Source organism: Hydractinia symbiolongicarpus, chromosome 6, assembly GCF_029227915.1.
Source record: "Hydractinia symbiolongicarpus strain clone_291-10 chromosome 6, HSymV2.1, whole genome shotgun sequence".
NCBI lineage: Eukaryota > Metazoa > Cnidaria > Hydrozoa > Anthoathecata > Hydractiniidae > Hydractinia > Hydractinia symbiolongicarpus.
The window spans coordinates 15,794,845-15,807,730 of NC_079880.1; the positions used below are offsets into that span (position 1 = coordinate 15,794,845).

Consider the following 12,886-nt stretch of genomic DNA (forward strand, 5'->3'; position numbering starts at 1 on the left):
AAAATGAAACTATAAAAACAAAAAAATTAATGGAAAAAAGGTTAATCAGTTCTCTATTTGCAAGCACGAATGAGTTAAACATATATGTTGTTATAGTGCAAACATCAAAATGCATTTTATAAGTAAGAGCAAAATATATACCTAAACTGCTAAGAAAAAGCAACTTCTCAGACTACACAATAAGGATTTAGAATTAAAAAACAGAATTAGTAAGTCAAACATTCACATTTCACATACCTCAGCCAAAGACGTCATGCACTTGTTTGATATTACAACAGATTTTTTACGTGGAAAGCTATCATCTGGTGTCATAAACGATATTCGATTGAGATAAACATTTGCATTGTCCGTTGCAAAAGCATAATGACTACAAAAGTCAACTGCCTAAATGCAAAGTCAAACTATTTCATAATTTTTAAATACAAAAAGTTATGTACTCTTAACGAAAGCTTTCAAAAAGAAAATTTTGATAGGAGGTTGGTTTTCAAGCTTTTTCATAACCGAATACGTAACTTGAGTTGTGTAGATAGCAGTAGGTTAGTCAAGAATTAGTTTATGAAAATTGCTGGAATTATAGTAAATTTTAACTAGATTATAAACAAAATATCTGCACAGATGGATAACACTACTCATAAAATTAGTTTTGATTACATAACAACTAGTTTCTAAAGTAAGGTATTAAAAATAAACCCTTCACAGTGACAACACAAGAGATTTAAACATTATAGCAGTCTCAAATAAAAAACTTACATTTTTGACATCATCAAATAACAAAATGTCTTTTATTTTTTCGAGGGGATACCCAATATCCTGTTTGGGTACACTAAATGCACGTGCCACTAGTTTCAAAGCAATTGATCTTATCTACAAAAACAACATAGTAATAAAATTAAAAATTTGCAGAAAACCCTGACATTGAACAAACATATCATGTGCAAAGACATGATTCTTACTTGTATGAAGTATGGATGCATCAAACATGCATTCAAATAGCTTGTTTGTCTACAAGAGAAACAAGAATAATTATCAAGAGTGAAATCAGATGTGTCCACTAAATTTTTTAACACAACAACGCCTTAGAATTAATTACTTCTGGTGGCTGTTGAACGAAGCATCAAGCACACAATTAAGTTTACATCTTATTGGTCATACGCGAATATCAAACATGAGCATAAACAATAAAACAGCAGCATGCAGAAATTTTTGTAAATAATCATAATTTCTCCGGTTATAGTTTATCTATACAAAAGCAACAAATAAATTTTAAGAAAATGTGAAGTTTTGTCGCATGTTAGACCAAGTGAAGTTTGTAGACAATTATCTGTACTTAGATTGCAGACCATTTAAGGTGACAGTATCCCTTTTTCAGCTGAGTCATCAAATATACTCGTTTATAAATATGCAATAAGGAAGAAAAAAATAAGTAGCTAATTTTAAAAGGTTTTAGATTCATTAACTTAGCCTGCATACAGGACCAAATGAAATTTGTAGATAATGACTTGTACTAACACTAACACCAATTATAGAAAAATGTAATAATAAATCGTTGAGAAATTCCAATAAAAAACTTTGTAGACCAAACGTTATTTTTTTCCAAAATGTCAACATTATGTTTTATTTGCAACTTTCTAGCATTTATTGATAGATAAATTTGTTAAAAAATCTGAAAAAACTAATAATCAGATCTAGAGAAAAGTGACAAACAGACAAACAGACTAATCCATAGGTCACTTCACTATCGCCTGTGACTAAAAATAAGTAGTGTGAGAAGAACTAATTGTTTACCGTAGCAATTTGAAGAACTTTATATAGTTGTTCTCCTGAACTGAAGAGAAAACTTGCAGTGCAAATTGCACTGGATATGAATCTCGAACATTTTGACTGAACGCCATAACTTCCCTAAAAAAAACACAGTAATAAATCACAATCTTGACACCCATAGTAACAAAAAAAGATCAATACTGCCTTTACCTTAGTATATCCCCGTTATTCAAGTTTAACAAAATTTGGTAACAACGGAATTCCGCCTCATTTTTGCATGGCATGCTCTATAATAAAATCCAAATATAGTAATAGCATAAACTATACAAATTTTTTAATTGCCTTTCCTTGTGATCAAAACAATGAAACTTCTTTTAATTACACAGCATTGTGAATTCTTAGCTGCTCCTCTTTGTCATATTCGTCATGATTATCTGGCCTATGACTTTCATCTTACATTGACATCTTCATAATCTTGTTATTTCTATGATGCAGTTAACACTTCCAACATAATAGCCATTAACTATGCTAATATGAAAGTCTGATGACTTCCCTGCTCTCGTACAACACACTCAAAAAATTCTTTAAAGAAAATGTGGTGTTCTACCACTGCTAAAAGTTGCTTCAGTCCAGATAGGCTGACTTACTCAACATGTTTCTTAATTTGTGGCCTATCCTTAACAACTGCTTTGCTGATAAACAGTTTGTAACTAGGAAAACCTAGAATTTAAGAATTTGCAAATATCAAAACATTTTGATAAAATATAAAATGTGAACATTTATTAATTACAGATTACTGCGTTTAAAAAAAAGACCTGTTGTATGAGAAATACTTGAAAGACTACCATGTTTAAATAAAAGACTTGTTGTATGAGACATGTTTGAAAAATTTAAACTCATTTTGCATGTGATGCAAACCTTTTCTTTGGATGTATCTTCATACATATGTTTCAATGTCTGCAAACACTTTGTCAGGTTTTCCAAATTTATCTTTGCATCAAACACATGCATGTCATGTTCGCAGAGGTGATGAGAACACATGATATGAAATCTAGGAAAAAAATAATTTTTTCTAATGTGTCACAAACTACTATATTTTATTCTTAAAAACAATATATAGTCAAGAATAATCTGGCATTCCAAAGTTAATTTTCTCCCAAATATCAAAATTCATAGCTTTTAAGGCTGATACAACAGTGAATAGAGTATACCAAAAAATCACACCATTTTATTCATTTTTTGTTGTTAGTTTAATTTGTAGGAAAGGGTGAGTGTTGGGTGAATGGTTCAGGGTAGGGAGTTCCTTTAGCAGACAAAATGAAAGTCGAACAACCTCTGTTATACCTTAGTTTAAAAAACACTCAGTTAGTTCTGTGAACAGTCAGTTCGTTCTGTGAACAGTTAGGAAGGGCATCCATCTGAAACAATGCCAGAACTATTTATTAATAGCTGTGGTCAAAAAAACTGCGTAAATGGGACTGGAAATCTAAGAAGGAAAAGTAGTCTACATGGAGGGTAGTTTAACAGTTTGAAAATAGACACAGCCAAGAAGGTTAATCATATTTTTGACTGATAAATCTAAAAGATGTGCATCTGTCTGGTGTTCAAACAAATTAAAACATGTTTCAAGATAAACTCTAGCAACTAAAACGCTAGTGTTTACTGAAGATACTGATGTCACCTATATGGTCCCAAAACTCATCGACAAAATATTGCCAGAGAATTCGTATGAAGTCTGACGAAGAGTTGGTCACTTTTTAAAGTCACTGGGACGTCAACACTGGTAACTGACCTTTGTATGAGTGTTGAGATAAATGCCATTAGAGTCAACATTAAAGTCAATAAGATCAACATCAAAAGGATCGAAAAATATTAAAGCAGTTGAGTGATACACTCACAAACAAGGGAGCATCACCTGCCCTAGATAGATGGAAATTGTACAACCAGGCCATCTTGCGAAATAAGAATTTTGAGACAAGTGCTCCATTTTGCACACAATGTAAGTAAAAAAATTTCAAAAATTGGCAATATTGATTCAGTAACTTTATATTGTCACATTATAGAACATTCAAGCACCTGGATATTATATTCACAATTGTTTAAACGGAGGGTTGGCGAAGTCAGACAGAAAGAAAGAAACTAATAATAGCTGTGAAGGAGCTTCTAATTGGGTTGTGCATGGCACTCAAGCAGAAGAAAAATTGTGTTCATTGCTGTTTTGTTATTGATTATTTGTGTTGGTTATTGCTAATTTATGGTATTGAAATTGTTGTGTTGAGTATTTGATTTATTTATTGATGGCTCGAATTGAATACACTCAAGGTAATTTATTACTATTTTCAGGAGGGAAAGATATAAGCTTTTTAAGATTGGTGATAGTGATGGATATAAAGAAGTTAGCATATTTGTTGCAGAGAAGTGGTAGGCAAAGTAATAGATGTCATGCATGATAATAGCTGTATTATAATGATTAAGTTTTTGATACGAAATAAAATCGTCACTTTTTGTGTCAACTTATGCTCCACAGTGTGGACTGAATGAGGATGCAAGAATAAGTTTTATGATAAGTTTAAAGCAGCCATATTGAGGTTTGGGGACAATGAACTTGTCATGGTTGGTAGTGACTTTAATGGTCATGTTAGAAAGTCATCTGAAGGTTAGAGAGATTATGAGGTTACAGATTTGTAAGCAGAAACAAAGGAAGGTGAGAGATTGCTTGAGTTTGGAATGGTGCCATACATGGTGGTTCGCAACAAAGCAATCAGTAAGAAAACGTAGACTGATAAACATATAGGTATATCAAGCACAGATATATTTATTCCTGGGTAGAAAGTCAGACAAGGTGGTGAAGAATGTGAAAATTATATGTGTTCCCAGCATAGGTTGCTAATTGGGAACATTGCCTTGAAAAGTGTTAAAAAAACCAAGGGAAATTACAGACTTGGTCAAAAAGAAGCTGGAAAAAGAGATTGTAGCAAGACAATTAAGTGCAAAAGTATTACATTTGGCAACACTTTTGCACTTAATTGTCTTAATTTGCATTAATCAATTTTACAGTAAAACTATTGAAAGTACTCAGACTATTTTAAAGACTTGTCTTCTAGAAGCTTCTAATGATACCTCTGGGTGTACTACATGTACACAGCTAGACCTAGTGGTGGAATAGTGAGGTTGGCAAGTGTACAAATGAAAAGAGAAAACTTTAAAAAGAGTTGAAGTCAGGTGGTAGTTAAAATATCTACTTAGAAGCTAAGCACAGTGCTATACATTAGTATATATGGGAAAGTCAGAAGTAAAAAAAAAAATATGCTGATGTGTTAACAAGAGAAGACCAGCCTAAAGAGGTAGCAAGGCAAATGAAGACTAATTAAGATGTTGTAGGTGAGAAGTGTATTCGTAACAATGAAGGTGTCAAGAGTTGGAGACAAAGCTATCTTGGAACATTTTTTGCATACCTAATTGCTAAGGTTGTGATAAGACGTGTTTTGAGAGTTGTTATTTAAAAGTTTTTGGTTTTTTTAATTGTTCGTAAAACTTTGAGTTTATAAAGCTTATACTTGTATCTTGGATGTGGAAAGGAAAATAACAGAATCTATAAAAGAAATCCATTTGAAGAGAAAACAAGAAGCCCAGGGGCTTGAAGATTTCCGCCATTATCCTAAAAGATTTTAAAATTTTTAGTTGATCTTGAAAAAGGAGAATTAGGGGATAAATAAATCATTGAGTATTCTCAATTATTATTGTAAAGGGCCTGATACACTTGTACAATATCACTGAAATATCACTCATAATATCAATATAATTTCTTAAAATATGTTTAAAATAGAGTTATAATTTCTTATAATTTCTTATAATATAGCTATAATATGTATAATTTCAACACCTGACATGTGCGTCATAACCTCATAATTTGCTGCATGGCTATAATATTTGAATAAAATCAAACGAGTTTGATTTTAACAATATTGTTGGTGATCTGGTTTCGAATGCCTTTTGTTTGTGTGACAATAGATCTATTATCTGCTAGCGTTGTTGTGGCAACGATGTTATGAAATCAAATGAAATTATAACGATATTTTAACAAATTATAAGTATATTGTAGAAAAATTATAACTGTATTATAGAATATATTTAATGATATTATACAAGTGAATCCTGCCTTAACTAACCTGCAATGTTAAAATACAATTCAATAAATAAAAAATAAAATTCATGAATAATTAATTAGTTCTGCTGAATATAGCTTTAGTCTACGTGCTTGAAAAATTGTGCAGAAAGAAATGACGTAACATCAAAGATGGCGCATTATAAGACAATCTTCATTATGCCACACTGCACAAGCTTTAACTTTCGATAGCATATAAACTTTAATAAAGTATTGTTCATTGGATAATAAAACAATCTGTTGCACAGTTAGGATTCTTATTGCCTTAAAACTCATTTTAGCCTCGTTCTCAGAAAAAATCTTTAGCCTGGATAAGTTTCGGGCGTCCAGCCTAGCTGCGCTGTCTCTATCTCTCTATCTCTCTATCTCCTCAGGCGATTTTAAAGATTCCGCCTTCGCTGGCGGAAATCAAAGAGCGAACACTGACACAATTGTAACCTATACACCAGAAATAGAGACGGATACAATCAAATTGGTTCTTGAAAGTTTGATCGATAAAAAAGTAATTTATGTTGTAAATAAAGGTAGTGGCAATAGTCACCGTTTGTGCAAAGACAAAGGTGTCGATGTTGATATTGAGAATGTAGGTGAAAATGTTGAACTAGGGGAAAATATTGAAAAACTATCACCGGAACAAAAATTCTTTGTTGAGAAAGGAAGTAAGAAGTTTTTGTAACTTTGACACTTTCCAGAGTTTGACCATGTAAATAACAGAGCTGAAAGAGTATCTTCAGTATCAAATCGAAAAAATACGAAAAAGTGCTACTGACGATCTAGCTGTACAATTTAAAGAGGAAAAAGCGTTTTTGAAGGAGGAAGTTCGAGCGTATAGGAATGTTGTGGTTAAACTTTGCGAAAGTAGCTTTAATCAAGCGAATGTGTTAAAAGTAGTTGACAAAAAAGATGATTCGTGAACAGTTACCAATGGGCATTGCGGTTTCAACAAGGGAACCATCAAAATTATGATGTAATTAGTAAAAAAGATGATTGGCGAACAGTTACCAATGGGCCATCGCGGTTTCAACAAGGGAACCATTAAAATTATGATTTAATTAGTAAAAATAGGTTTAATTATTTGTCCCATGAGGGTAAAACATCATTGAAAACCATACAAATAAAATACATACCACAAACGTAGAATCTAGATCACACCCTGTTTATCCTTTTAATGTTTTGTCGCCGAAAAGACCTAATCTGGTTATCAACCAACACCCAGAAAGAGAACAATACACATACCGTCCAACTTCTAATAATGACAGACATTTTGCCAAGAAAAAAAAGGTACGTATTATATGTGATAGCATTCCAAAGGGAATAAGAACAAAGGAAATGAGTAACAATCTAATAATGAATGATGTAAGAACAAGGTGTTTTCCAGGTTCGAATGTCAAAAATCTGGGCCACCACGCCATTCCAACTTTTATAGATGAACATTCTGATATTGTCGTGATTCATGGTGGGATTAACGATGTGTTGAATTCAAATAATGCTGGTATTTCCGAGGAAGCCCATAGTTTAATTAATTTGGTTGAAAAGTGTAATGAATTTGGTGTAGAAAAGGTGTTTTTATCTGGTTTGGTATGTTGTAGACGTGTGAATAAAGAGAGAATTGATAATATAAATAAAATTTTGGAAAACAATGCACCTTTATATATCTACAATATATCTACAATTATATATATGTAAATAACGAACTAATTTCTGAACAACACTTACGGAAAGACAGCTTACATCTTAACGACTCTGGGAAAGAGGTACTGAGTAAAAAAGAGCTATTGTATTTTTTGTACATATTTTAACTGACAATAAATAAATTACCAACAACAACAGAAGTTGCTTGACATTGAGTTTGTTTGGGATGAGAATATTTTTTCTGATGATAAAGTGGTTAAGGCATTAGCTATGTAGATCAAGATGTAGGTAGTGGAGGGTATAAGGAAGAAAAAGATTGGCAGGGGTACAGAAGTATCTGGTGTTGTTGCAGAGATGGTAAGAGTGTCTGGATACACTGAAGTGGAACTTATTCCAAGTCTTGCCAAAAAGATTATGAAGGATTGTTATCCCGAGTCAAGTGTAATAGTCAATTGTTTCAAGGGCAACAGTGATGCCCTAGAGGTAATTATAGAGGGTTAAAGTTAATCAATCAAGTAATGAAAGTAATTGAAAATGATTGAGTGCAAAAAGTTATTTGATGAGCTATAAGAAAATTAGGTGTAGATAAGTGGCTAGTTAAGATGGTACAGTGCATGTACAGCAATGGCAGAAGTTGTGTCGAGATTACCAATTCACTTAGTGATGGATTTGGCAGTTCTGTACTTAATCGTTTGTTGTTTGTTTTAGTCTTAAAAGCATTGATGAAGTCGATGGAGTTGAGAACAGGGAAGTTATTATATGCAGATATTTTGGTTCTCATAGTGGATTCATTGCAAAAGGAGTAGAAAGTTTAAGAAGCAGAAAAGATTGAGAGTAAATGTGGCAAAGTCTAAGTGTGACCATGTAGCTGAGAAGTGGCCTTGCAGAGTTTGCAGGTAAAAGAATGTTAGAAACTTAATTTACTGTCAGCCTTGTAAACATTAAGTACATAAGAAGTGAAGTGGTATTGCAGGAAGGTTAAGAGCTGACATTCAGTGTGTATGTAAGTGTCGCAAATTTCCGTTTTAAGTGATATGTTGGGCAGTGAAGAGATTTTAAACCTGAGCAAAAACAAGTACCAATAGAAATAATAGAAATACAGTGTTTGAGAATCTTTGTACACCAGCCACAGTACAAATCCTGCATCATTGGCTGCCTTGAGCAGTATATTACTATTCCAATACATCAAAATAATTTTCTTATTAGTAAATCAACTGGTTTTCATATGGCATATGTTAAGTGTGTATAAACAATGGATATTCTACTTAAATATTAAAAGCATTTAAAGTTGTGTGTATTAATTAGAGAGGTAGCTGTCTCGGAAGGTGACCAGTGTGTATTGTTGCATGCAAAGTAAGTTTCATTAATTTTTTGTTAAATTATAAAGCAAGAAAAGAATAAAACTAAGACCGAACAGATTAATTGCGTAAAATTCTTGATTAGAATTAAATACAACAACAAATTATAATATTAACCAATATTTCGATATTCAACGATATCATCAGAGTGAATAAAATTATAACAGGGCAAGTTATTTAAAACAAATTAAGCTCCTTAGAGGACATTCATCCCGTGTTTAATTTAGGTGATGATTGTTTGACATTAAGTGCCTCTTTTATTGACAAAATGTTCCAATTGAGACTTTTATCTATGGCACGAACATTGTTACCTGAGGACATTTGGTAATACAGGACAAATTGAATAAATTTGACATTGGGTTAAATTTCACTGTTGATTGTTTTATAGACGTTGTTCCACATTTTTTAGATTTAGAACTACGTCCTGATGGTATCTCTATTTTTAGAAAAGACATGAACACTGGTCTATATACTCATTTCACGAGTTATGTGCCATGGCAATATCGTACCGCTTGGTCACATAGCCTTGTCAATCAAGCTGTACGCATATGTGCTCTGTCTAAATTGTCCGCTGGTGTTACTAAAATTAAGCAATTTGATTCATGGAATGGTTTTCCAAAATGTATTAGTAGCTCTATCATACATCTTTTGAATAAGAAACCATCTATGGAAGAGCGTCAGGAAAATGACAAGTTACCACTATTTGGTTTGGATACCCGTATCTTAGCGATAAAAGTTTCAACTTGCAAAAGCATGTATGAAAAAGCTAAAATGTTGCTGTAAAAAAGATGTATTTCTTTGTTTTAAACACCCAAATGACACGACAAAGATTGAGTTTTAGACAAATATTAAAGATAAAATCCCAGAATTGTCCTCAATTGTTTACAAATTTTCTTGGCTGTCAAGTGAGTTACATTGGCAAAACCAAAAGAACCTTACATAAACATGTAATGAAACACGCTTGGCATGATAAAATTAGTGCAATTCGAAAGCATAATAACACTGCAATAGAGTTAAACACATTATTGACATCAGTAACTGCCAGGATGATCTCTTTGTCAACATTCATGCAGATGAAAGTTCTGACAATTTAGGCCATTCGCATATAAATTTATTGTGGAACAATGTCTGTGCCATAGATGAAAGTCTCAATTGGAATATTTTGTTAATTAAAGAGGCACTTAATATCAAACAATTATCATCTGAATTGAACACAAGATTAATGGCCTTCAAGGAGCTTAGTTTGTTTCTAATACTTGCCCTGTTATGATTTTATTCACTCTAATGATGTTGAATATTGAAATATAGTTAAAATCATAATTTGTTGTTGTGTTTAATTCTAATCAAGAATTTTACACAATAAATCTGTTCGGTATAGACCTCGATTATGAAGCAAGAAACCATACCTGGCACATTTTTCAATTACTTCAATGCTGTTCAAGCAATGAAGATTCTGTTGTGTGATGTCCTGCAATACAAACATGTTCAGAATCAATAATCACACCATGGTTTATCCACGATTAATTCTTTTATCATATATGTTTAAAATCTGCAGAAGGAACAAACAACCAATGCAGAAATTGACAATGACCTCAAAATCCTAACATTATGACACCTATATTGATCAAATTTTGATTAACAGAAAAACCTGGTTTAATCCCCACATAATCTGGCATAGCAAACAAACATAAAAATGTTAAGAAAGTGTTAAATGATTTTGCCTCCTGATACCATTTTTAAACAAAATAAAAAATTACTTTTAACAATGACACAAAAAACACATGGATGGTCACACCAAAAGTTTAGTTTGCCACATGGTGCTGTAGTGGGGTAAAAGTTGCTTAATGTGAGAGGAAAAATTAGTCATGCAGTAATATTTGTTAGAAAAATAAAAAATGCTTTCTTTTAAACAAAATAACATAATAATCAGATTTAAATCCCTGCACCTATAAAAATGTTTGCTTTGAAATAGAGATTAAAATTTACCTGTTCCCAATTTCTCTGCATTAAAGGTTGGTATAATTGTGTTTCAATAGAGGTAAATCAAAATCAGTAATATTTGCTCCCTAGTCAAATTGCAATACTGTAAAATTACAAATAATCAGTGGTAAGTCAAAGGTGGTTAAAACAGTGTACTTAAAGTAGCAAAATGTTAAACATAAGCAAACTTAATTCAGTAATTGATATTTTTACACTTAAGTAAACCAATCAAACAATAATAATACTTGCCTTTCTTATGGCTCTTGAACGATTCCATATGAAATCAAACCAATCTTGCCTCTGTGTAAACTCTTCTTTAATGAAATTTTGAATTAGAAAATTCATTGTCTGTTTTAAAATGAATGCTGGACGTAATTCATGGGGCAATGGCTCTTCTTGATCAGCAGATGAACGACTATATTCTTTAATTGCTCTGTTGTGGTCTATCTTATTGGAATTAAAAGCTACCTATTAATGTAAAACGAACTCTAATTTTAATATTAACAAATAGCAGACAAAGTTAATTACATGTTTTTTATATAAAAAGAAACTGATATATAACAAAATTTCATGAATATTCTGAACTTTATATATCAATTGTGCTTATAGATTATAATTTTTCTCTTTTATTACGTTAAGCTAGAATAAACTGCGCGATCTACCAATGAACGACCTGTGGAGCTGTAACGCCCTTATGCGAGAAAGAAGAGCCGCGAACTGTGTCACACATTGAAGTAGAGCACTTTAGTACAGACATGTCCTAAATCCAGTAACGTGCACATAGCATGATGGTGTTTTCAGGGTAATGTTATTACCCAGTCATAATAAAAAAACAGTTGGCCAATCGTTTTTATTTTTTAGAGAATGTTTCTGGTTAAAGTTTCAAATTAAATGCTGCTCGGGGCTTAGTACAGGTAAACAATGTCACACATCTATATAGTTGTAATATCTTTTTCTAAAAAAAACTTTATCCTAAGTTCGGTTTATTAGGAACACTGAAAACAGCCAGCTCATCATTAACACTGAGTTGGGTGCTTAGTACAGGTACACCGTGTCACACATCCATATAGGCGTAATACGTTTTTCCAAAAAGACTTTATCGCAACTTCAGTTTACATAAAAACACAAGAAAAAGCCTGTTGTTACCCGGTTCGCTAACACAATCACTAAACAATTTTCTTTTGTAGAATAACTGCATTTTGCATAGGCATTATTAATTAAGAACTAGTCGATAAGGCATGTAGAGAAATCCACTTAGGCAGGAGGACAATGTAAAAATTGGTTATTTTAGACTTTTGCTGATATCAGCAGTGCATAAGCAAAAACAAAATGACGAAATTCACTTTATTCGTTGTCTCTATTGTGTAGGGCTTGACACGCTGATGAAGAGAATGTATATGATCATGTGCTTTTGATGAACACCGTTAATGAGATATAAGGGTTTAAAAATTTTGCCGGCGTCAGCAAAGACCCGCAAAAACACACAAAATGCTTTTTTAGAAATTTATATACCTCTTGCCTTCATCGTATAGGTCTTGAAACGCTGATCAAGAAAATGTATAGGATCATGTACTTTTGACAAACGGTTACAGAGATATGGTGGTTTAAATGATTTTTGATGACGTCATCAACCCGTCCATTCTGAAACGGATTTAGGGACCCAGGTTTGGGAAGATTACCCAAATTGGTCCAAGGTGGCTCCTAGTTACCCACGCGGTGAAAAATCATTGACATCACCACCTCGTTTCCAAGTTATTTGGCCTTAAAGTTTTAAATGCACTTTAATGGCTTCATTAATTTGATATAGGATATTGACGTTAAAGTAGCGTTATTGATGTTGCACCGTAACATCATAAAATTTAACATTTGAGACATACTCTTTTCGGCGACTTCAAAGAAAATTTTGGCGACATCAAAAGAAAATGACGATATCCACTATGACCGTCACAAACACTTCGTATTATTATATAAGATTTTATTTAAGTCAAAC

General features: G+C 32.4%; 1 protein-coding gene across 4 annotated transcripts in view; it reads right to left on the reverse strand.

Annotated features, from left to right (window-relative positions):
* LOC130647188 (germinal-center associated nuclear protein-like) overlaps positions 1–12,886 on the reverse strand; it is a 61,743-nt gene that overhangs the window by 29,130 nt on the left and 19,727 nt on the right. For all 4 annotated transcript variants that reach the window (XM_057452953.1, XM_057452954.1, XM_057452952.1 and 1 more), the window contains exons 6-13: positions 11,146–11,364; positions 10,323–10,384; positions 2,680–2,812; positions 1,972–2,048; positions 1,786–1,899; positions 954–1,002; positions 751–864; positions 238–384 (exon numbers count right to left, since the gene is read on the reverse strand). In XM_057452953.1, the coding sequence (XP_057308936.1) occupies positions 238–384; positions 751–864; positions 954–1,002; positions 1,786–1,899; positions 1,972–2,048; positions 2,680–2,812; positions 10,323–10,384; positions 11,146–11,364 (915 nt within the window). The remainder of the gene's footprint in view (positions 1–237; positions 385–750; positions 865–953; positions 1,003–1,785; positions 1,900–1,971; positions 2,049–2,679; positions 2,813–10,322; positions 10,385–11,145; positions 11,365–12,886) is intronic.